At 40.0% G+C, this 26,552-nt stretch overlaps 1 protein-coding gene and 1 long non-coding RNA gene across 2 annotated transcripts in view; one reads left to right on the forward strand and one right to left on the reverse strand.

The window, feature by feature from the left end:
• Positions 1-26,552, forward strand: part of LOC122661624 (nuclear cap-binding protein subunit 1) — a 113,918-nt gene that overhangs the window by 84,863 nt on the left and 2,503 nt on the right. Inside the window, exons 16-20 of the mRNA XM_043857083.1 lie at positions 7,778-8,278; positions 11,140-11,439; positions 13,037-13,215; positions 13,309-13,420; positions 25,606-25,720. Coding sequence (XP_043713018.1) covers positions 7,778-8,278; positions 11,140-11,439; positions 13,037-13,215; positions 13,309-13,420; positions 25,606-25,716 — 1,203 coding nt within the window. The 3' untranslated portion in view covers positions 25,717-25,720. The remainder of the gene's footprint in view (positions 1-7,777; positions 8,279-11,139; positions 11,440-13,036; positions 13,216-13,308; positions 13,421-25,605; positions 25,721-26,552) is intronic.
• LOC122661625 lies at positions 1,472-20,740 on the reverse strand. The gene is made up of 4 exons (XR_006332912.1): positions 20,688-20,740; positions 20,421-20,566; positions 7,643-7,648; positions 1,472-1,482 (listed from the first exon to the last, which is right to left on the reverse strand). It is a non-coding gene; the product is annotated as an uncharacterized LOC122661625 (long non-coding RNA).

A 26,552-nucleotide genomic window follows, 5' to 3' on the forward strand; every position in this document is an offset into this window, starting at 1 on the left:
CCTAGAAAACCCCTCTGGTGCTGACTAAACAATCTCAAAATAGTATTCATAAGAGAGTCAATAGTGCTTCTATTACATCTATTTATCAGACCATACCTTTGGACTGTGCTGTTAATCTCAATGATTCAGCTATCGTAGCTTAAGATTAATTATAAAATTGAAAATCTTTTCCCACTGCTCATTTCACCAAAGCTATGAAGCCAAACCTTTGACAAAAATTTGATAATCAAAGCACAAAAACAATCATGAGATGGTTCCTGTTGTAATTCAGGTATTAGTTTGGTTTTAGATATTTTCTGTCCTGAGGGTATACTTGTAATTTGTACTCTTTCTCCTTTATTATAAATAAAGCTTGGCTGTGATCCCTTGGGACACAAGTCATTATTCTCCCAATCATTTCCATCATGGTATCAGAGCGGGGATCAATCTTGGGATCCCTGCCCTAGTACCCATGTCACCGCCGCCACCGTGAAGTACCATAGCAGCGCCGACTCCTTTCTCTCTCCCGACTCTTTCATCATCACCGCCTCCACTGTCTATCCTCTTCTCCTTTGCGACACCCTTTCTCACACCCATTAAACCAGCGCCACTTCTTTTCCTCCTGCTCGCGACTCTCACACACCACTGCTAGCCTACCGCCTCTCTTTCTCTTTCTCTTTCTCTTTCTTGTGACTCACTTTTGTCTCTTCTCTCTTTCTCCCATGCCTCTTCTTCTCTACCACCAGCATTCGGCCTTCACTTTTCTTCCTTCTAAAACTCCCCTCTCTTCTTAGAGGGTCTTCTCTATGATCTAACCCTCGGTGGTTCCTTTTTCCGACCAAGGGTCCCTGTTCTTTCATCAGTCTGCTTCTTATGGCCTAAACCAGAGATTCCTTTTTCTGCTGGACTTTTTCCCTGTGATGCTCCTTTGCTTCATCCGCTTTTTCAACTTTAACGAGCTGTAGCAAGCAGTTGGGATTACCTTTTGATCAACAATCATGTCTGGCGATAGTACCACATCCACTAACACTGAAGGTGTGAATCACAACACTAGTAGCGAGTTTCCTTCATTCCTTGTTAGCTCCATCAAGTTGGATGGCAGCAACTATTTGATGTGGTCACGCTCTTGCTTCCTCTTTATTGCTGCCTGTGGCTTTACTGGATATCTTACGGGTGAAGTTGTGAAGCCTACGACTACTGGTCCTTTGTTACAAAAATGGATTTTTGATGACTCACTTGTCATGTTCTTCTTGATTAACTCTATGGAACCTTCGATTACTCATGGGCCTCATGGCTATCTTCTCTTGGACTCTATTGAGAAGATTTGAAAAGTAGCCAAGGAAACCTACTCTCAGGTTGGAAACGCTGCTCAATTCTATGAGTTACGGAAGAGATTTCATCAGACTACCCAGAAGGAGATGTCCTTGTCCCTATACTAGTCTGAGTTGCGCAACATGTGGCATGAACTTGATTTCTATGAGACCTTTCAGGCTACATGTTCTACTGATGCTGCCAACTTCAAGAAACTTGAATATATGATCCATCTTTATGACTTTTTGGCAGAATTGAATGTGGAGTATGATCATATATGGTCCCAAGTTCTCAGTCAGGACCCTTTCCTTTCATTGGTGCAGTCCTATGCTCTTGTTCAGCTTGAGGAGAGTCGACGGATGGTTATGCTACAACCCGTTTCTCTGGAGAGATCAGCTCTCTACACTGGGTTTGGTTCTCAGTCCCGGGATAGTTCTACTCGTTCTACTGGGCAACCTTCATCTGATCTAGTGAAATGTGAGAATTGTAGGAAGGAGCGCCACACGAAGGAGTATTGTTGGAAGTTACACAGTCGTCCCACCTCTACATGTTGGTGTGGTCGTGGACATGGACGTGGACGTGGACATGTTGCTTTGGACCCAACCATGCTCACCATACTGAGGTGACTCCTCCATCCACAGATAGCCAGATTTCCCTGGATGAGTTGCTGGTTCTCCGCCGTCTGATGTCCAAGTTTTTTTTTTTAATGGAAAAACAAAGTATTATATTACTTAAGAAGAAGAATTTACATCATGTTTAGGGTAGGACTTGGTACATATGTTGTTGAGAGTTGACCACCATGTTCATTACCATTTCTTGTTGCCACTGCTGCCTCTGCCACATCTGGTTTGACATCTTCTACCGCCAACTTTATGCATTCAAGTATCTCTTTTATTGGTCATTGTGCTTCTACTATTTCCTCACCATGGATAATTGACTCCGGTGCCACAGATCATGTGACTAGTTCCTCTAGTCAATTCTCTACTTTCCATCCAGGTTTAGGTAAAGAACGTGTTCGAGTTGCTGATGGATCTTTTTCCTTTGTTTCTGGGAAAGGATCCATTAAGTGTTCTACTTGTTTACTTTTATCCTCTGTTCTTCACGTTCCTAATTTTCCACTATCCTTCTTTCTATTAGTAGCATTACTTGCGACTTGAATTGTAAGGTCACCTTCTTTCCATCAAACTGTGTGTTTCATGTCTTGGTGATAGGGAGGACAATTGGCTGTGGTAGATTGTGTGGTGGTTTATATCTACTAGAGGACATCCACCCTAGAGCTTTAGTACTTACACCTCAGGCACATCAGTTAGATTCGTGTGCTTTAACTTTATCTGAGTTACATAGGTGGCATCGGTGTTTAGGCCATCCACCTCTTAGGACTTTGTCTCTGTTTTTCCCAATCTATTTCAAAAGTGTAATATAAATTACTTATTCTGTGATGCTTGTGTTTTTGCTAAGCAAACTCGTACTGCTTATCCTCTTTTGTAAGTGCTGCACCTTTTGTTTTAATTCACTCTGATATTTGGTGCCTTCAAGATGTTCGTCTATTTCCAGCTATCGGTATTTTATGACTTTTATTGATTGTCATTCTCGTACTACTTGGGTATATCTGTTGCATTATAAGAGTGAGGTGTTTCATTGCTTTCAGCTTTTTCATCGTATGATTAAAACCCAGTTTAATGTTGTTGTCAAGGTTCTCCGTAGTGATAATGGCCAAGAATATTTTGAGGGTTCCTTTCAGTCCTATCTTGCTGCTGAGGGCATCATTCATCAGACTAGTTGTGTCGATCCTCCTGCACAAAATGGTGTTGCGGAACGAAAAAAATTGCCACCTGTTGGAAGTTGCATGTTCTCTAATGCTTGAAATGCATTCCCTAAACACTTTTGGAGTGAGGCCGTCCTTACTGTTGCTTACTTAATCAACCGCATGCCTTCTCGCGTGTTGGGTTCCCAGTCTCCTTTGGATGTTCTTCAACACCACTCCTCTTTTACTCTCCCTCCGTAGGTCTTTGGTTGTGTGTTTTGCATGCAATCATCGTCTTGCTAGCAAATTTGACCCTTGGGGGCTCCGATGTATTTTCGTTGGATACCCTACCACTCAGAAAGGCTATAAGTGCTACCATCTGCCTTCTCGTTGTATGATAGTCATTCTAGATGTCGTGTTTCATGAGTCTGTTGCTTATTATTCTTCCTCAGCACCTCCGCAGGGGAAGCATTCTAGGGATGATGTGCCGTTGATGGTTCCCGTTGACATCCCCTCCTTGTCTCTCTCTGAGCTCGATGTGAACCCTTTTGCGTAAGGGGAGCAGCTGAATACTGACAGTGTATCTAGTGCTAAACCATTGCAGGTGTTCACTCGGTCTCTTTCTCGCAAAGGTTCAGCAGATATTACCACTACTACCACTCCACTTAGCCAACTTCCCTCAAATCCAGGCCCAACCATCATGACATCTGAGCTTGGTAATCTTCCTCCTAATGATGATTCTTTGAATTTTCCTATTTCTGTCTGTAAAGGAAAGAGGAGTTGTACTCAACACCCTATTTCTCTTAGTGTCTTATGATTCCCTTTCTCCTTCCTATCATGCATTTGTGTCTTCCTTGTGTTCTATTTCTATTCCCCAGTCTTAGCAAGATGCAATGGCAGATTTGAGATGCAAAGCAGCTATGATAGAGGAGATGAGGGACCTTGGCAAAAATGACACATGAGAATCAGTGTCTTTCTCCGGGCAAGAGGCATGTGGGTTGCAAATGGGTGTATACAGTGAAACAGAGAGCTGATGGAATACTGGATCGGTATAAAGCCAGGCTGGTTGCAAAAGGGTTCATCCAAACGTATGAGATTGACTACTAGGAGACATTTGCACTCGTTGCGAAACTGAACACCGTTCGAGTTATCCTCTCATGTGCTGTGAACTTGGGTTGGGAACTACAACAACTTGATGTTAAGAATGCATTCCTTCATGGCAAATTAGAAGAAGAGGTATATATGGAAGTTCCTCAAAGATTCTCAAGGAAACTCAAGGAAAGGTTTGCAAACTGAAGCGTGCTTTATATGAGTGGAAGCAGTCTCCTAGAGCCTGGTTTGGGTGTTTTCATAAGGCTATGATCATAGCTGATTACACTCAAAGTACTGTTGATCACACCCTGTTCATTAAGCGGTCTAGTGATCACATCACTGTTCTTATTGTCTATGTTGATGACATTGTCCTTACTGGAAGCGACTCCGCTGAAATAGCAAACTTAAAAACCTATTTGAGTCAAGAGTTTGAGATCAAAGACTTGGGGCAATTGCGGTACTTCTTTGGAATTGAAGTTGCTCGCTCTTCCAATGGAATTTTCCTCTCTCAAAGGAAATATACTTTGGATCTCCTCTCCGAAACTAGATGCTTGGTTGTTGCCCTATTGATACTCCTCTTGAGACAAACATTCATCTGAAGGGCAAGGATGGTGACCCAGTTGACAAAGGAGGCTACCAACGACTAGTTGGAAGATTGATTTATCTCTCATACTCGGCCTGACATTGCTCATGCTGTGAGCCTTGTGAGTTAGTACATGCATGATCCATACTCAACCCACTTGGACATTTTGTATCATATTCTAAGGTACTTAAAGTCAGCTCCAGGAAAAGGGTTTCTCTTTTCTCCTCATAGTCACATACGTGTAGAAGCCTTCACTGATACTGATTGGGCAGGTTCTCCAGATGATCGAAGGTCCACATCTGGCTATTGTTCCTTTGTAGGAGGTAACCTTGTGACTTGGCGTAGTAAAAAACAAGTTATTGTTGCTCGGTTTAGTGCAGAGACAGGTCACAATTTGTATCGATTAAACAAATCGTTGGAATTCCCAAAGTGACACATTCTCGAAGAGCCGTATATTCTTCTTGCTGATCAACGATGATTACAATATCAGGCAACCCCGTCATATATTGGATCCCACCCAAATATGCTTGCAAGTGAGATAGTTGTCTTTTCAACATTGCTGCATCTCTTTTCGGAAGACGGAGGAAGAGAGTGCTCGTAGATCAGCTAGCCGTTGCTTGGTTCTTCGTGCTAGTGGAAAGACTTGATTCTTGGATGCGCTCCCGCGCAACGGTGCTCGTAGATCAGCTTACTAATAATTGGGCTCATCCGTTGCTTGGTTCTGGAACCACAGATATAGACTTTGAAATGGTGAGCAGCTACCCGACGGCCTAGATGTGTGTTCGTACTCAGTAATTTTTGAATAACAATAGAATGGATTGTCATTTTAGTTTTCATTTCTCGAGTTGGCTCAAGTGGTTAGTTTAGTAGAGAAGAGAATAGGTTCGCCGAGCCGAATAGACCGGGAGTGCAAGCAAGCCTGCCCCGTGCTATGGCACATGGTATATGTGCGTTGTTGTGGCTTAAGAGTCTCTTTAAGGATCTTAGTGTTAGCACTCACTCTCCAATGTTGTTGTACTGCGATACAAATCTGCTATTAGTATCGCCCATAATCCAGTTCAGCATGACAGGACAAAGCACGTGGAGATAGATCGTCATTCTATCAAGGAGAAGCTAGATCAAGGAATTATATGTATTCCCTTTGTTCAAACCTGTGATCAGTTAGCTGATGTCTTCACTAAAGGACTTAATAGCAAGCTGTTTCATTCTATTTTGTGCAAGTTGGGCATGTGTGATATATATGCACCAACTTGAGGGGGAGTGTTGTAATTCGGGTATTAATTTGGTTTTAGATATTTTCTGTCTTGAGGGTGTACTTGTAATTTGTACTCTTTCTCCTTTTTAATAAATAAAGCTTGGATGTGATCCCTTGGGACACAAGTCATTATTCTTTTAATGATTTCCATCAGGTGCTAAAGTTTGAAATAGTTTTCAAGCATCAAATGGCTTATTAACATTTATATCCTCCCTTAGCACCCAAAAAAAAAAAAAGAGGGAGGGATTTCCTTGGATGGCATGTGAGCATGCCCATTATGAAGTACATGGACAATACAAATATCTGTCATGTGGCAAGTCAGATGGAGCTAAAATTTTGTGGACAGGTGGACCTTGGTGTCCTCTACTCACATGTCAAGTTTTAGCTCAAATGGATTCGGCCAAGAAATCCAATGGAAAAGTTAAACTTACTGAAAAAGAAATTGACATCTGGAAATACAGGAGGAAAATGCAAATACATGGACAGATATGATTGAATTTCATTCTGGAATTTTAACAATGTGGCCAATCTAGACCATCCCGTAGATATCCAACGATAAGAATTGCAACATCACCATTTCACATGGTGCAACTAGGTGTACAGTCCTTAAATTTCAGTTAAAAAGGCCACCCAGGAAAATGTGTTATGAAAGAAATAAAAGATGCCTTATTAAGCGGAATCTTGTACAGAATGTTTTAACTTATTGAAGCTCACAGTTTATTATTTATATAAGGGTGCGTCTGTTTGTAACCAAGAAGTGACAAACAGACTTTGTAACCTTACATTTATTATCCCTACAAGATGATATGTCATTTTTTTAAAGTGCCTAACAATGTAAATTCACAATGACCCTCGCTTTTAAGGGAAGGTTTCAGTTTCGCTCTCTGCCATCATCTCCCACCGATGACTGCAACTACTCCAATGACTGATTCTCCTGTGCTACCAGTGACTGGTGGTCGCCTCAAGTGCAACGGCATGGTGGCTTCACCCTGTATGGTGCTAGCATCGTCGATGGCTTCAACCTGCCCATTCACGTCCATATTGCAGAAAGAATCTCCATGACCTATACTGCGGTCCTTGGAACCCGAGGAATTGAAATCCTTCCTTAAGTTAATATGTTAAGAAAGGGATAAATAGAAATAAAGAAGAAAAAAAACTTTCATGTTCACCTCCATCACCACTTATTCCATTCTTCTGGAATTTAAATGAATAAAAAAACACCATAAGCGCAAAGAGGATAGTATCGGATTCTAACAAAGAGAGAACAAAGAGAGAATTGCGGAACAACAGGATTCGTTCACATGCTCCCCAACGTATTCAAGTTCTTCATCAGATCTGAGATTGGGTACTTGAGGGGAAAGGAATGGTGACTTCCAAGCCCGGCTTCTGGTTCTTGCTGACAGACTGCAACCCAAGTTCTTCTCCATCTCCATATCCTAAAACAAAGAAACAAAGGGAGAAGATGAATGAGCAAAATTACTACAAAGTCCTCACTTGAAGAAAGTGTAAATGATGTGGGTAAGGGTAAAAAAAGGAGGTTACAAAAATACGTTGTAACCGGGTTGGTTACAAACAGCTTTACCCTTTATATAATGGGATTCAAGGTCTCAGGCCATTAATTTTGATACCCTCAATCTTGTACAGAAAAATTTACTTTTGTTTAGTAAGGGAACACTACGTGGACCTAGGTCCACCAGTGACTTTCCATCTGCCATTTTCCTTTATTCTTTTATTAATTGAATGAAATTTATTGTTTTTTTTAAGAAAAATGTAGTTTTACTTATTTTTGTTGACTATCATTTTCTTTATACAGAGCATTGAAAGTGCCCCTACGTTGGAGGATTTGCTTCCCCCTAAGGGTGGCCCAAACTTCAAGTACAGTGCAGAAGATGGTAGTGAAAAAGCAGAAGCACATGCATTTTCTGTTCAACTCAGCAGCATGGTGAAAGGGAGGGTAACATCCCAGGAGATTATTTCTTGGGTTGAAGAGAGTGTAATCTCAGTTCATGGCTTTACAGTTGCACTTGAAGTGGTTATTCAAACCTTTCTTGACATTGGATCGAAAAGTTTCACTCATTTGATCACCGTATTGGAGAGATATGGCCAAGTAATTGCTAAGTTGTGTCCTGATCTGGATAAGCAAGTGATACTGATAGATGAAGTCAGTTCGTACTGGAAGAACAATGCTCAAACAAAGGCTATTACCATCGACCGAATGATGGGTTACCGGCTTATATCTAATTTGGCCATAGTAAACTGGGTTTTCTCCCCACCTAATGTCGAGCAGTTCCATTCATCAGATCATCCATGGGAGGTATGTTACGGTTCCACTAGCTATAGAAAGTCTCTAAATGCTTAGTCGTCCCTTTTCCCTTTCTGTAACGAGGGATGATTTTTCTCTCCAACCATAAAGAAATATAAAATATGGCTGGAGACAGACTCAAAAATGCCTTGGTTGAAGCAATCTGGTTCCACTTCTGAGTTGAAGTTAGTTGGTCCACTGATGTCCAGGAAGAGAAATATGTTATTTTTGCATTATGTTGAATTTAAACTGTTTATGGGAAACCAATAAGATATCTGACATGGTACACTAAATCTTAATAATTAATTACTGATTATGTCTTTCTTTTTTGTTAAATGTTGATTTATTTTCAAAGTCAACGTTCTAAAGAGTAATCCATTTAGTGTATGTAAGTAGAGGTGTGAGTTTTAACAACCTTGAAAATATTATTCTCTATTATGAAGGGACTACTTATGGTCATAATACCATCTTTCCTTTCTTTTTTATTTTTAAAATATTATTATATGCTAACCTAACTGGATGATCTTGACTGTTGATCAGATGGTTCACCACAAATTAAAGCGCTTGAATGGTGCTCTCCCAAGTTTTTTTTTTTTTTTAAACCCGAATATTACCTGGGACCAGGGTAAGCCCCTAGACTTTTATTTATATCCAAAAAAAATAAGGAATCAAAGAATACAAAAGGGGGGACATGCCGCCTTACCCCACACCCAAACTCAAACTCGCTCAATCACTCTCTTAGGGACGTTCCCCTTACAATCAAGAACTGCTAGACCCTAAAGACTGGCATTCCTGCCTTGTCTTCTCTAATAATACCAGCAAAGCCTCCCCCAGGCAGACTACCTTGTTGGAAGGTGAAAGACGATCCTGTACCACAAGCGTGGTTAGCCAGCCAATCCGCCGCTCTATTGCTTTCCCGAAATGCAAATGATACCGTAGCCTGCATCAGTGAAATCAATCCCAAGACCTCTCGGAGCCAGTACCATCCCTTCCACAAGTTACATCTCTGTAGATTGACCATACTGACCGTGGTTTCCGAATCTGAGTTTATATGCACTTTGGGTTGAAAACTGGCCTTATTTTATTTGGACACTAGTTTGCAGAATTGCACCTCCTAGTTAACAAGCAAAAGTCTTAGCAAAATGTTTTCTGATCAGAGAAATCAGAGGGGGCCTTCGAAATCATGCTTAAAATGTGTATGAAGTAGTCTTCAAGGCTTGAGGAGATGGTTCATTGGGCTGCCGCAAATGAAGAAGTTTCTGATGTCTATTGCTAACTTAGAATATGAATCGATTATGTGTTTTTTGTGTTGTTCCCTGTTGGCTTGTTGGGTTCTTAATGCAGGAGCGCATTTAAAGATCCCGGTCTATTAGTTATCCTAGAATCCTATTTCTGTCATAACAAGAAGTAAGAGTCCTAGATCTATTTATATTTTGTTTTTTATTTTTCTTCTATAAATACAGTTGTAACTCTCGCCCTTCTCTTGGAAGTTGAGGGGTGGGAAAATCGAAGTGGCTGATGATGTCTTTGATTTTTTTTTTTCAGTAAGGACTGCCTACTTGGTGAGGTCACTACTCACTCTCCCCTCCCCCATCCCATGTTTAATCTCTTGGTTTTTTTCCTTACCTCTTATAATTTCTCTTCCCTTTGTTCATAACAACTTTTGTTCTCGACTCCTTGTTTTTTTCTCTCTTTAATAGTCATTGACATTCGACACCTTTGTTTTCTTCCTTATTTGTGTCTATTCATTTCCTTTAAACTTCCTATTTTCTCTCCTATGGTACCTCGTTGATACCTTCTTGTACCCTCTCTTTTTTTTGTTGATATCCTATATATCTTGTTTAAAAGTGGAATTTTAGATAGTAATCCTGCCCCTTGATATTATCAAATCTGACCATTAGATCTAAGATCTGATCTGTTGTATTCACTCTTTTTTTTCACCATCTTATATATCTTGTTTAAATATGGAATTTTAGATATTAATCCTGCCCCTTGTTATTATCATATCTGACCATTGGATCTAAGATCTTGTCTAATCTGTTCTATATCAGCCATCTGGTTGGAATCTTCTCTTCGTAGTATAATGTATTGGATTTCCCCCCTGTTTTCCCTATTGCGCCTATTACCTGCAGGCTGTTCAATCCGGATCTCCATCAATCGTATGTCCTGTTTTTGTGAGGCCTTGCACATATAGCGGATATTGTTTATACAAGGCAAAAAGTCATGAACAGCTGACACTATGATTTTAACTTTCATGGTATATAAACATGTATCACATGATGAAGTACCCAACTTTCTATTGTTATGTAATGTATTTGATATTGATCACTAATTTGTTTATTCATTTGCTTTTGGAATAATGCTAGTCACATTCTCTTCCCGTTGTTTTTATTCATACATCTTAAAAGTTTTATTTTCATAGTTTAAATACTACTGGATTTTAGCTATCTAATTCTTTCTGTTTACCGGTCTATTTTAAACTTGTAATATTTTCTCCCCCCCCCCCTCTTTAATTCCTGTTGTCTTATTTGTGTCTTGATGATGAAAATTCCCAATTTTTTTTTTTTTTTTTTTTTTTTTTTTTTTTTTTTTGGGGGGGGGGGGGGGGGCAACTCTGTATCCTGTTACATTATGTTGAAAATATTTCCTGTCTGAATATTGTCTGTTTTCATGATATGTGATATAGTAAAGAATCTTAACTTTGATCAGCCAGTTTGGTGCGGGATCGCTAAAATTTTAGTTAGTTGTTCTGTGTACTAGCTGGCACATGTAATAGGTCTCTCTTCTGCTTGCAAAATTTCTTTTGCTTTCCCCTGGATTGTTATCTAACAGTAAATTGTCTTCAAAATCTTTGTAAACCCTTTTCCTGGTAGATTCTTAGGAATGCAGTCGAGAAGACATACAATCGTGTATCTGATCTAAGGAAAGAAATTTCATCCCTTGAGAAGGCTGTTCTATCAGCTGAGGAAGCCACAGCAAAGGCTAAAACTGACCTAGAAGCTGCTGAGTCAAAACTTACAGTTGTTAATGGTGAACCTGTAATGGGTGAAAACCCTGCAAGAATGAAGCGTCTCAAATCATATGCCGAGAAAGCAAAAGAGCATGAAGTCTCCATATGTGATTCTTTAGAGGCAAAGACCGCCCTCCTCACTCGAGCCCTTCAGGAAAATGAGGTATTATTGCTACCACTCTTTTCATATTACTGTTGTTTTCATCATTAAACTCTTGGCTAGATTTGTGTTGCTATGACTCTCCATTTGAACTTTTGCTTAGTCATGCCCAAGATTTAAAGTATCGGTATCGAGTATCATATTGGAATGGTGAATTTAAGAGACGCAAGATATGCTAGATACGTATGGAAATGGTCAAGAAACATATGGAAATGCTTAGGATATATGCAAAATACAGTTTTGAAGCATAAAACACTATACATAGTACTATGTAAAATATATCATGTATAAAAAGGAGAATAAAGTACGACAAGACAAGTTCATTCAATTGATTATATATACAAGATGAGATTTCTTCCATGTACTGTATCAATTTTTTTAGGTATCGTATCGCTACCTGGAAGACAGGATACATATCGGTTAGAATATTGATGGATACAAAAGGATACTTAAAACCTTGGTCATGCCCTAGATAAGTTTGTTCCACCCAATGAATGGACCTTGTTAAGAAAGAGTCCGGATCAGCTCCACATATGTGGAGACTAGATACTCTTCACATATGATGGTAAGCTGACACGTGTTAAAGGGAAAACCGGTTACCTCCTCAAAAGCTCAACTGCTTTTATTTTTTAATATATCTCATAACAGTAGGACCCACATCATCTTCCTCGTCTCGATTCCCTTCGCATCATCTCTCATCACTCCCTTCCCTGCAACCCCACCCCACCCCACCCCCTTCCTTCTCATTGTCTCTCATCACTCCCTTCCCTGCAAACCCCACCTCACACTTGCTCCTCCCTGCAAACCCCCTTCACCTCTGCCCGGTGGAAGCACAAAAAAATTCAGAATCAGCTTCTGCTACTCTACCAATGGACAGGTTTTGGAGTTGGGTCCATCTTCCTAGTTCCATCTTCTTCCTCTTGATCCCGTTTATCCTAAATCCTCACAACTGCGGTTTTGCCAAAAGCCCACTTTGTTTTGGTTTTCCAGAACCTCCAAAACGCCACCATTTCATATTTTGAAAACTAAGATACCCAAAATCTGGTTTTGCAGAGATTGTCTCTGATCATTGTCTCATCACATGAATAGAACACAGAGATTCCTGTTGTCTCTTCCCTATTGTGTTTTCAATCCAAACCTATTGACTTAAAATTAGCTTCATTTAAAATTGGGAACAAGCAAAATAAATAAATAAAATTAGAGAACACTGCAAATAAATCTGAAATGGGTCGGTGAGTCACTGAAAGAATGTTTTATTATTGGGATCTCGCCATTACTTAACCTGATACGGGGGATGCTGCAAAATGTGAGAGAGAGAGAGAACTCATGCTGCATTAACTCTGCAAAATCAGTGTGGTTTCTGTCAAGGAGGACGAGAGGAACTCAACGCTTTTTGTTTTGTTCAAACGTTTTGAGAATTTCTGCAAAAAATGGGTTTTCTACCTGAGACTAATATGATGAGAACATTATGTTTGTGTGCCTCGTGTGGTTGTTTGCCCTTGCCCTGACTATTTGTGCTTCCATGCATGCACGATGTTTTGAGGCTCTTAACATTTTTCGGTCTTTTTTTTTATTGGTTAATTTTGTTTACATTATGCAGGCATTGTTTGTGTCTATGTATAAGAGCTTCTCAAATGTGCTTATGGAACGACTGCATCATGCGTCTTTAGATGAAAAGAAGGGGGTTGTACTGTCTGATCAGCTGGAGACAATGGCTGTGGACTCTGAAGAACCATCAGCAATGGAGGTGGACAAAGAGAATGGAAGGCCAGAGAAAAGGTTTGAGCTTTTCTCAGAGAGTTCAGTAGTTTTATATACAAGTATTTCTTCGTAGTTGTTTATTCTTAGCCTTCTCTCCCTTTCTTTGAGCAGTCTGGCCAATGGTGAGAGAGAAAGGAACAGCTATAAAATGGGAGAAAATCAGCAATGGTGTATATCAACTTTGGGTTACATCAAGGCCTTTTCAAGGCAATATGCTACTGAGGTAAAATAGACATGTGGAAGTTTAAATACCTTCTCCATTTAGGCATTAATTAAGACGGTGCAGTTTGTGATTTCATTATACACTGGGAGTTTGATGCAGGCAGTCCAATTCTATTGGGCCTAATTTACTTTAATATTGTATGGACTTTTATTTGTATGGGTTTCATTATAATGGGCCTAAATTATGTCATAAATTGAGGGTGAAGTTAGTACACAGGATTAGTAAAGTGTTTGACTTAGGTTAGGATACTTATTATAGCTAGATGGCTCTGTTTTAAGTTTATTAAGTCTCTTCTGAAAGATTTTTTTTTGGATGAATAAAAGTTTAAATTACGAAGAAAGGAGAAGGAATATACAAGCCCAAGGGCCAACAACCGAAGCTAAAGGCTAGCTAGGGCGCAATATGGAAAGAGGAAGACCCTAGGAGACAACAATGAGCCTGTTCCTTGGGGTATCCTTAACATCAGAGAGGGGGAGGGAACTAACTTTAGATGAGACATCAAAAAAGATGGCATTCCAAATCTTGTTGAAAGAGCGGGAGTTGGACGCCCATCTTTTAAGGTTGCGTTCCATCCAAATGTGGGAGATAGCGGCACAAAAGGCAAGCTTGCCGACCGAATCACAAATCGTCTTACCTCCGAACGTCATATTTATCCAAACCCATTCTCTGTAGAGAGGAAGAGGGTTACAGCGGTTAGGCCAGCAATTCCGAAGAACACGGGTTCAGATGGAGGAAGCAAAGGGGCAAGAGAAGAACAGATGATCTACATCTTCAATTCCATTCCAACAGAGGCAGCAGCTGGGGGAGACCTGCATATGGCGATGAATGAGGAAGGCCTGAGTGGGGAGGCAGTTCGCTGGGGCATGCCAAGCGATGAGACTGTAGCGAGGGATGTGCCCTTTAAAGCAGACTACTCTGTGCCAAGGACAGGGGGTCCCTCTATGTCTAACCATATCCCAAGCGGAGTGGGAACTGAAGGTGCCTGAGGGGGAAGGGAGCCACAAGATGGTGTCACCTCTACCTTGGTGGCCATGGGGGGATAGGGGGAGGGAGCTCCAAAGGTCTGCCAAGGGAGGGGGGAGGGAGGAGGGGACCAAGAACCTCTGGTGATGATGGAGGCAACTAAGGAAGATCTGTCCAATCCAGAGGAGTAAATGTCACGAGGGTAGACAAGGGTAGAGAGAACACCTGAGGGGTGCCAATTGTCTAGCCAAAGAGAGGTAGACATAACATTGTCGATCCTGCAAGAAATGGCCTCTTTGGCGATATGCCTCACTTGAAGGATTCTGTACCACACTCAGGAGGAGTCTGCCACTGAGTTAACAGTCCAAATAGAGTCCCTACGGAGAGGCCCAGCATACACCCAAGAAGACCAAATGCTGGTTTTGTTGGAGAAGAGCTTCCAGATAAGCTTGATCGAACCAGCAATGTTGACATCTTTTATCCTTCGAAGCCCAAGCCCTCCTTCAGATTTGGGAGGCAAAGGGAAGACCAACTCTTGGGGTGAAGAAATCTGCCTGAGTCCACACATTTCCAGAGGAAAGTACACAAAATAGATTCCGCTGCCTTGATGGTAGCCTTGGGGAGACCAAAAACACCACTCCAATAGATGTAACAGGATTGGAGAACCGATCTGATGAGCTCGAGCCGACCTGCATAGGATAGAAGCTTGGCTTTCCAAAGCTGCAGCCTCTTGCGGAGGAGATCTAAAATGGGGGAGCAGTGGTGGGCTGAGAGGCTAGCAGGGATAAGGGGAAGGCCAAGGTATCGGACAGGAAGGGTGCCAAGGGTAAAGCCGCTAAGGGAGGAGAGGGAAGCTTTGGTGATGCCTGAAACACCTGCAAGGAAGATTTGGGACTTGAGGAGGTTGATGCGGAGGCCGGAAAGGTCTTGGAAAAGGCGAAGGGAGAACATGATAGACTCAATGGAGAGAGGGTCAGCCTTGGAGAAGATCATGAGATCATCGGCTAAGGCAAGGTGGGTCAAGCTGGTAGGCTTACACTTTAGGATGGGGGAGATGAGATGAAGGTCAGTTTTGGATTGGATGCTGCAGGAGAGCACCTCCAAGGATAGGCAAAAAAGGAAGGGGGAGAGGGGGCAACCTTGACGAATACTAACAGAGGATGGGAAGTAACCAGCGGGGCTGCCATTCAGAAGAACAGAGAAGCGGGGAGTGGAGATTCAGGAGTGTATCCAGTTAACGAAGATGGGAGGGAAGGACATCTTGAGAAGGACTTTGGTGATGGAGTCGAAAGCCTTGTGGATATCAATTTTCAGAAGGGCAGACGGGGAGTGAGATTTGCGGTCGAAGCCTCGGACAATTTCTTGGCAAAGGATGATATTATCCGAGATACTTCGCCCAGAGATGAAGGCGGACTGGTTGGGGCTAACAAGGGAGTCGATGACAAGATGGAGGTGGTTGGAAAGTACTTTAGCAATGAACTTGTAGAGGAGATTACAAAGGGAGATGGGCCTGAAGTCGGCCATGGAAGAGGCTCCAGAAGACTTGGGGATGAGGTAAAGAAAGGTGTGGTTGATGCTTTGGATCTGATGGGGGTTGAAGAAGAAGCTCTTGATGGCTTTGACTAGCTCGACACCAATGATGTCCCAGCAAGCGAAGAAGAACCCGCTTTGGATCTGATGGGGGTTGAAGAAGAAGCTCTTGATGGCTTTGACTAGCTCGACACCAATGATGTCCCAGCAAGCGGAGAAGAACCCGCTTGATGAAAACCATCAGAACCCCTGGAAACCATCAGGGCCGGGAGCTTTGCTAGCCTTGTGGGAGCGTGCAGCAGAGGCAATCTCGGAGTCAGATTGGATGGAGCTAAGGGAATTGAAAAGGTGGGAAGGGATGAATATGTTTAAGAGATCCTCTGGAAAGGTGGATTGGGTAGGGGGAGGGGGGCTGAAGATACCATTTAAATAGGCCACAGCTTTAGATTTGATGGCATCCACAGAGGAGAGGGTCGAGCCATCAGAGGAGGTAAGGGAGAGGATGGAGTTGGAGTTGGGGCGTGCTTTAAGGGTGCGATGAAAGAAGGCGGTGTTCGAGTCACCAAGCTCAAGCCATTTGATGCAGGGTTTTTGTTTAAGGAAGCTTTCTTCTTGGGAAAGCGCAGAGGACAGCTCAGAAGCAGCAAGGTTCTCTTCCTCCACGAGGGAGGAATTGAAAGGGTCAGATTGAAGACAGGATTGGATGGAGGAGAGGGTGTCACGACAATAGGAGACACAGGAGGAAATATGACCAAAAGTGGAGGAGTTCCAGGATTTGAGGGCCACTTTGACATTTTTAAGCTTCTGAGAGAAGGCGAGGAGGGGGGGAGAAGGAATGGACAGAAATTTCAAAGGGCTATATGTATTATATGTATACACCCCCCCCCCCCCCCAATTAGTTAAGCATAATTTGATAATAAAATGAGTTTTCTTAAGAGATTTGGTACTATAATACTGGGCACGTGGAAGAAGGATGATCTTCTGGCCAATTCCTCCTTGATTTCTTATTCTAGTTCCAATCATCTACTGCGATCAGGTTCCATCTCTCTTAATTCTTATTCCTATTCTACTTCTTAAAGCTGTTATATTATCTTTCTTTACAATTCTAAAATTATTGGTTGTCTTCCGGCTTCTGAAATTCAGATCTATCATTCAAAATTCTGTTTTAAAATAGTTTCATTCATTCCTAGTCTTGATTATAGCTTATTTATAAAGGAGCCTGGGTTTCATGAAAGGTTCGAGAACTCGCGAGATCTCAGCGAGATCTCGCCGAGTTTCTCGGTTTTTCAAAATCTCGAGTCGAGATCACATACGCATTCTAAAAGTGCATTTTCTCGGCGAGATCTTCGAGTTTCTCGGTTTGACATAGGAAAATGCCCATCTAGGTCCTTTACATGAGTGCCAGATCTCGAGATCTTGCTGGAAATTCTTGGTATACAGACACCTGTCTATGCCCGGAATCTATGCCAGGAACCAAGACAGACACTTATTTATGCCTAATATCATTTAAGTAAATGCTTTTGTATTTGTATTTCATTTGCTTAAGATATTATTCATAAATAAGAAAATACCCCCCCCATTTGAATCCAATAAAAATAGTTAAAAAATCAAATTCCAAAAGGAAAAAAAGTCAACCCCCCAGTTCAAGAACAAAAACTAGATTTTCGGTGGTAGGTGCAATTTTCAACTTTCTAATGCTGGGGTTTTTCTCAAATCTAAAAATTCCATAAATCTTATTATGGTAAAACATTGCTAAAAACCAAAAGTGCAGTAAAATATTTCATTTGTTTTGATGTCCAAAAAATTATTTCCATTCAGAGCGATTTTGACAACATTCGCGCACACCGAATTAAGTTTGACCGGTACATAACTCTTTCAATATAAATCAGATTTTAGAAATCTTGGACTTGTTGGAAAGCTTTCAAAACAAAGCTTTCCAACAAGTCCAAGAGTGCTAAAATCTGATTTATATTGAAAGAGTTATGTACCGGTCAAACTTAATTCTGTGCACGAGATGTCTTGTCAAAAATCGATATGTTAGAAAGTTTGAAAATTGCACCTACCGCCGAAAATCTAGTTTTTGTTCTTGAACTGGGGGGGTGACTTTTTTTTCTTTTGGAATTTTATTTTTTAACTATTTTTATTGGATTCAAATAGAGGGGTATTTGCTTATTTATGAATAATATCTTAAGTAAATGCAATATCATTTAAGGCATAAATAAGTGTGTCTGTCCTGGTTTCTAGCATAAGTAAGTGTCTGTCCTGCTTTCCTACTAACTGAAACTCCTATTTGGACTTAGTTTTTGCAAAATCTGATAGTGGCATTGTGTTTAAATGGCCTAAAATAGGCTGAATACCAAGTTTTAGACCCAAACTAGGTCTAAAACCCACCGAGATGAGGCTTCGAGTCGAGAAAAAAAAAAGTTCAACAACTCGGCGAGATCTCGCCGAGATCTCGACTCGACTCGGTTTTTCAAAGGTCCGAGTTGGCACCGAGACCCGAGTTTTCGAACCTTGGTTTCATCTATTTCTTGCATTTGTTTTCCAAGATTCCTGTATCATTAGATAGGCCGTCTTTAAAAGCTTACCCAACCAAAATTGCAGACTATTCTGATCTTTTCCTATATTTGTACTATTGATTCTACATTGATCTTAGACCATTAGCCATTCCAGATATCTAGCAAAAGAAAGTAGAGGAAGAGAGGCTCCTGTGATAGCATCAAGATCAGAACCTATTTTGGTCATGCGGTTCATGGTTTGAACCAGTTTTCTGGTTTAGCTGAACCAATGGTTCAAGTTCTGATTCATCCAAGAAATCTTCAAATCGTGGGCTAGCTTTAGGAGTTTATTTTCTTTATTTTATTGCTGTTCAGTTGTTTAGACAGGCTGGGAAAGCAATATTTAATTCCAGACCTGATTTAGATTCAGTTTTTTATTATATTTTAGTTTCCTAGTTAGTTAGGGAAATTCCATCTCAGCCTACCACAAGGGGAAGATTTCCTCTTTTTTTATGGTTCTTATCTTTGCTGCTTAAAGTCTGTTTTAGTTAGCAGTCAATTCTAAAAGCTTGTAAAGGCTTACAGCCGTTTCTATGATTTGATTAATGAAGAAAAGGCTTTTCAGCTCAATCGGTCGGTGGATTTCAGGCTCGGTGGATATCTGAGTGTTGACTTTTGTGGATTCAAGAGTGAACTTCTGTGGATTCAGAAGTGGATCGACTGAAATCCAGATTGTTAACTGGGTGCATAGTTATCAAGGCGGCAAGGCGACCATGGCATTTGAGGGCCTTCCTAAGCGCCTTGGCGATAGGGCGACCGCAAGGCGGCGCCTTGGCGAACAAAGCGTTCTAGTGTTATGTTTTATTATATAACCATTTTATTTGGCACAAATAGCATATTAAAAATTATATAATTCTACTTCTTTGCCAAATAAATACTAAAGAGTCAAACCAATGCAAGATATTCATCAAAAAATAAATTAACAAACTAAGTTCATCATATTGTCATAGCAATAATGCAATATAGCATATGAAAATAATGAAATATAAATATCAAAGAATCAAACGACATTATAAATTATTAAATATAAAGAATAAAGGGTTGGTAAATTAGTACACTTACCTCTGTGATGCCAAATTGAGTCGCAGGCCCTAAGGTCATCCACTATATTTCTACTTTTGTGACCCTGTCAATCAATACTCAATAAAAGAAACCATGACATAACCTAAAATAGTAAAATGCCAAAATGAAGTAATCATTAAAGCTCAAACATTCAAATACTTAAAGTGAAGAAAAGTCTAAAAAACAAAACCATCCAAAATCCAAAACAAGTTGTGAAGTACCAAATCCAAAACAAATTGTTCAGTAAGTACTTCACAACTTCAAATTTCAATCCCAATTAAGTATATTTAAATCTTCTTGCTCCTGTTGCTTGTCCGCATCATTACTTTCTATTCCAAAATCATCCTCAACATCTTCATCATCACGTAGATCTTGTTCATTGAATTCATTTAACTCCAACCCGAGCTCCAGTCCTTCATCTGAAGACTCCTCAACCCTCCCCCTAGCACGCCGTGAATAAGAAGAGGGAAGGAGTGGAACTGGAGCGGTTGATGGTCCAGACCTCCTCACTCTATTGGCGCCATAAAACGATGAAGATGCCCCAGTTACTGCTGATACAGTTCTCCAAGTGAGATCATCCCCAGGATGAACTAATTCATCATCTGATGCCCCAGTCATCCACTCACTACTCCAATCTAGCTCATCAAGCTCCAGTGGATCATAATTTCTGCTTTGTTCCTTTCTTTCTTGGAACCTTACTTGAAGACGGCGATTATACTGGATATAGACAAGATCATTTAAACGTTGATGTTCTAACCTATTCCTCTTCTTGGTGTGAATCTGAAGAACAAATAAAGAATATGAAAATATTGCTTTTTATTCTTTAAGTCATTCTTTCATAAAACATTAAAACCACACAAAAAACAAAAAATAAAAATAATATTAACTTAGTACTGAAATACTCAATTACTTACAAACTCAAATATGCTCTAATTGCACTCACAACCAGAAGATGAACAACAAAGACCAAGTAAGCGCTTTGCAAGCTTTGTAAGCTCAGGTGTAGAGCTTCCATGTTTTTCCCACCAAACGACTATAAATATATATAATATATATACGAAAAAATATAGCTTAAATTAAAGTCAATATACAATACAAAATACAAACAAGTAAAACAACTAAGCAATATAAATTAAAAGAAAAAAAATACTTACTAGGACTCAACTTGTCCCTTTGTCTAATCGCCATCTCCTTTGCAAAAGATCCTCTAGTTCTAATATAAGCAGCAGATTGTTCACTTCTTGTCTTGCAAGGTTGTATCAGGCACCATCCTTGCAAGAACATCGTTAAAGGCATCATTTGCTTTATGCATCAAGGAGTTGGCTAAAGATTCATCTGATTCCATCTCAATTGCTTTAAAGTACTTGCTTGGATTAAGGAGAAATGCAGCCAAATATATTGGTCGCTCCATCTGACTTGTCCAACGGCTATCAATAATCTTTACAATCTTCTTCCATTTCCTTTCTATGCCCTTAAAATTTGATATTATGTGCTTCTTTGCCTCTTCCATTACAACATATACTTCAGGCAATGCAAGCCTCTCATCTCCATCTACTATCTTCAATACTTGAAGAAGAGGCAATGATGCTCTCAAGCAATCCTGCACACCATTCCAAAAAGGTGTGGAAATAACTATTTCAACAATTTGCTTCCCTGCCTCTGTATGTGACAACTTAGATTGCTCCCAATGGTCAGAAAGAAATAATCTCCTTAAAGCATCCTTATGCTTCAATAAGCTCTGAAGTGTTAAAAATGAAGATGTAAATCTGGTTACTCCAGCCCTTACCAAGTCTGCTCCTTTTGTTTGTACCCTCATAGCTTCAAGAAGGCGAGCATGCCTATAGATGAAGGTAGTAATTTTTCTTCCCTTCAGTATCACAGACTTGTATATTTTTATATTGCCTATCTCCTCCATCAAAAGGTCTAGGCAATGAGCTACACATGGAGTCCAATACAACTTCTTTCTTTTCTCCATTAATAACCTTCCAGCAGCAACATAATTGGAAGCATTATCAATGACCACTTGAACCACATTCTCCTGTCCAATCTCCTCAATCCTACTATCAAGGAGCTCAAATAACTTTTTTGCATCTTGTATTTGACTTGATGCATCTACAGACCCTAAAAAAAAAGTCCCTTCCGTACAATTGACAAGAAAATTAGTTAAGTGCCTTCCTTTCCTGTCTGTCCACCCATCAGACATGAGAGTACACCCTTTCCTCCAAGAGATTTTATGTTTCTTTTTTATTTCATCAACTTTCTCCTTTTCAGACTTCAATAGAGGAACCCTATAATCATGAAATGAAGGGGGCTTGAAACCTGGCTCATATTGTCCAATTGCCTCAACCAACTCCTCGAAGCTCCTTAGCTTCAATGCATTGAATGGAACGTCACTTTCAAAAGCCCACCTTGCAAAGTAAGAACGGAGTTTATCTCTTTCCTCCTCTGATCTCATACGGTTCTCCATTGTAGTCTATTGGGGACCTTTACCGTGCTCTCTGCAACAACCTCTTTAGGAGTCCGCCTCTTTACATGAGCATCCATGGGACCCCTTACTTTTTGTTTGACTATTGTTGGAATGACAACTTTATTTTTTTTTTTGAAGCTGTTCCAGAGCTTGGAATAAGGCTTGAGCCCCCACCCCCCAAATCGGACTCTATATGCCTTTCTTCGGATCCTTCAACAGGAATATCTCCACCGCCAACATCCAAATCGTCCAAATTTTCCATCCTCCTCTTCTTGTTTTTCAAGATCGCTTCTCTCATCTCTTTAGCAACTTCTGCAGTTGTCTTTGAGCACTTGGCTACATCTCCATAGCCACCAATCAAGTGTTGCTTCAATCTTTTTATTCCTCCCTTGGTATCCACCCCACAAAGGATACACTTGACACAATTTTTGTCTTCTAAATTAGGCTAGTATCCATACTTCCACCCCAGATCATTAGACTTAGCCTTTCTTTTCGGATCCTTGCTTGGATCAATCCCTGACCCCGCTGTACTTATATTTTCAGCCCCACTACTACCATCGACATTGGCCATTGTACTCCCTTTGTCTGATGTCTAGTTGTCTACAATGACAAAAAATAGAAAAAAATTAAAAAATAAAGAGAATTGAAGTGTACAAAAACTTAAAAAGTAAAGAAAAAAACAACTATGTTATAGAAAGTGTAATCAAACTATCACAGATTCACAATAGAATAAAATACTAAAATCAGTAAATTAACATTCAGCAATGATAGAATCAATCAATCATGGAAGCTTTAAAAAAAATGGAAAAAAGAACCAAAGAGGAAGAGGAGAAGAACTGAAGAAGAGAAAATAAATTAATAAAAATAGAGAATTGATTAATTGAACTATTGAAGTGTTTGCTAGTCCAACCGAAGGCATATAAGAAGCAGGAAATTAGTAACACAGTAATACATTGCTGAAATTTGAAACTCTAAGCAGTGAAGCTTAAAAAATGAAAAGAAAATCAGGAAAAAATGAATTTGGAACTTGGAAAGAAAATACTCAGATTTAGAATTAGACTAATGAGGAAGAGAATAAGTGAAGCACTGAGACTAGAAAAAAAAAAAAAAAAAGACATTTACTGGCTGGAAAATGCTGCTGGAATGGCAGACAATAGCGCCAGACGATGTACGAGGCTGCTGCTGCCAAAAGGAAGAAACACAGTCACAGAGAAGGTTAGAACTTAGAAGAACAGGGTTTAGACTTTAGATTTTAGAAGAAGAAAAGAAAAAAAAAATGGCACCTCTTACCGTGGAAGTTGGAGATGTCGCCGACTCGCCGGTGGGGGTGGAGATTGAAGATGTCGCCGGTGGGGACTGCCGGACTGGGGGTGGAAGCTGGAGAAGAGGGACATGGAAGTGATGGAACAGCAGCAGCAATGCAGCATAAGAAAAAAAAAACGAAAAATAGAAGGGAAGAAGAAGAAAAGCTGAAGATGACTCACGGACTTACCTTTAATGGAGTTGTTGCCAGACGCCGGTGGAAGTTGGAGATGTCACCGGTGGAGGTTGAGGCTGGAGAAGAGAAGAAGAAGAACAGTAGGGCCGCAGGGGTTAGAACTTAGAAAGGGTTTAGATTTTAGAAGGAAAAAAGAAAGAAAAAAAAAAAAGAACAATACTTACAAGGCTGCCGCTGGAGATGTCGCAGCCTCGCCGGACGCCCGTGGAGGATGGGCATTGAGGAAGTGAGGAGTGAGGTTTGAGTGTTTGACGGAGTCGAAGTCGAAGACTCGAAGTCGCTGCTGCTTCTCTATTTTTCTTTCGCAGTCCTCGACTCTTCTTCTTTTTCGTCTTTTTCAAATTTTGGGGTCAAATGGGTTTGGGGTTAGACTCGTGAGAGGGTTAAGTTGATTAGTTGAATCGATTTAGGTGTTTTTGTTTTTTTTTATTCTTTTTGTAACATTTGATTCCATGCTTCTCAGAGCATGGAACCAAAAGCATCACACCAATCAGATTATATCAATTAGAATATCTTAAATTACATTAAAAAATTAAAAAACAAAAATCTTTTTTAAAAAAAATTCATAAGGCGACCGCCCAGAAGCATGGGCGTCCTAAAGCAACCAAGGCGACGCCTTGGAGACCATGGCGCTCGATTTTGCGACATATGATAAGGCGTCCTATCGCCTTGGACTTGAAAAACCGCCTTGGCGATGCCTTGATAACTATGATTGGGTGGATTTCTGATTGTTCCTTCACTTTCTATCCTGCACATACTTTATTCTATACTTGTTTAGTTCTGTTTTGCTTTCTTATTGATATTCGGTTAGTTCATCTTCTGAGTTCTTTTTCTAGCAATGTTTCTGATTCTGGTTTCAAAATCCCATCTTGCCATTGATTTCTTAGTCTTTCTTTTAGTTTACTTTCTACAAATGTCAGTTTCTGGTTTAAGCTTTAAATATGAGTTTCTGTTTACTGTTATAGCTTCAGTTTGGTACCAATCAATTCAGTTCATCATTTGTGCCATAGTTGTCAAGGCACCTAGGCAACGCAAGGCTTTGGAGGGACGCCTAGGCGTCACTTAAGCACTCTAGGCATGCAGTATATGTCCATATGTAATATAGCAATGATAATTTTATATAATTATGCTTATATGCAACATAGAAGTCATATCAATGCAATATGGTATAATTATGATAGTAATGACCTAATATTGAGAAAACCCACATATAATAAACAAAAGCATAGGATATAATATAAATATCTTCATAAAAAAAACAAAGTAGTGAACATAACACAATGTAAAACTGTCAACAAGGCAAGTTGTCGACTCGGACCCAAGAAAGAGCCTGGACACTTAAGTGGCGCCTGGGCAACGCCTTGACAACTATGATTTATGCAATTATGAATCTCGGACTTTTCTGCATATCGATTTGTAGTTTACTATTGAAAGTCTGATTCCTCGAATTCTTACCTTTCTGGTTCTGGTTTTCTTTTACTATTGAGGCTCCATCATGCTGATTAAACATTAAATCAGATTGCCTTTGATACTGTTTTGAACCCCCAAAGAACCTACCATCGAATTCTGCTGCTGACTGAGTTTTCAGTTTCCTAAATACAGCAGGAAACCTTTATTCTGAATCCAGCCGTTGGATTGCTTCCATATTTTACTAGTATCTTCTACTGGCTGTTTAAACCACTTGACAAGACTTTGATATAGATCAGACTTATCCTAGGTCTGCTATTGGATTTCTCTTGGAAACTTGGTCAATTCCTAATCCTGTGGTTCTGGAAAACTTGGGGATTCCTAACCCCAATCCTTTGGATTTTTTTAGAATCCCAACAGAAATAGTTTACAATTAACATTGGTATGGGTTCAATAGGGATGATGGAGCTTCACCATCCTAACCTGCTTCTGTAAAGTGGGAGGATGTTATGAGATTCTTAATTTAGGGGGAAAAACCAAAGTTGCATCCATTCACTATCAGCTAAGATGGTTGTTAACATGACCTCTGGTGAGTTATTTCTGTATTTAAATCATATACTGGGCAAATATAGGCTTGAATCAGGTAACTGTTATTTTGGCCTCGGGCATTATTTATTGGTTTATGTTTTCTGCTTGGCAGATTTGGCCTCATGTTGAGAAGCTGGATTCTGAGGTATTTACAGAGAATGCCCATCCACTTTTCCGCAAAGCTGTCTTTTCTGGTTTGCGTCGGCCAATCCATGAAGAGTGATCAGGTCAAATTTCCTTATAACCTTCTGCATTCCAAATCAAATTGTACCTCAAGAATCCTATCTGCGTCTTTTGAACTGGTGTGAATAAAATCAAGATAAAGTTAGATTAGCAGCACAGCTTCTTGTTTGACCATGTTTGACCTCTTTAATTGTATTCTTTATTATATTTCCTGGAGAATTAAAAGCAAGCAATTTGTTTGTGTTCTTGTGGTTAGCATTATCCAGGTTGTGATATTTACCATCATAGAACCCCTATGCCACTCCCCCAAACCCACCCCCACCCCGACCCCCTAAAAAAAAATGCACATAATGACTGGTACCCTATGATATGGAACTTTAATGGTAGGGGCAAGGTTTAAAGTATTGGTAACGAAACGTGTATTGGAAAGCTGATTTAAGTGACATCTTAGAGACGTATTAGAGAGATGCTGGATGCACTTGGATACACAGCAATGTGCTTAGGATACATGAAAAACTAGTGTTTTTAAATATTATATGCCATAAATAATCAATAAATATTAGTATCCAACCAATTTTAGGTTTTCTGTCTTGGTGGCATTGTCTATATTCAAATCTTCAATTGCAAGTGCAATGTCAAACTTATTAATAGGTAATAAGAAGTATATAGCAAAAGGATTTGAAAGAAAATATATTTTGATATTAGGATATCAGCCAAAAGTAAACCTTAATGCTCCAAACCAAGCAAACAATATGTAAGCGTAAGAAAATTAAACATATTACTAACTAGCATATATTAAACAATATTAAACAAACCTTAAGTAATATATAATTATTAATAATAAGTACTTAGTAACAATTGTAATTATATCTTGTA

This window comes from Telopea speciosissima, chromosome 5 (genome assembly GCF_018873765.1).
Source record: "Telopea speciosissima isolate NSW1024214 ecotype Mountain lineage chromosome 5, Tspe_v1, whole genome shotgun sequence".
NCBI lineage: Eukaryota > Viridiplantae > Streptophyta > Magnoliopsida > Proteales > Proteaceae > Telopea > Telopea speciosissima.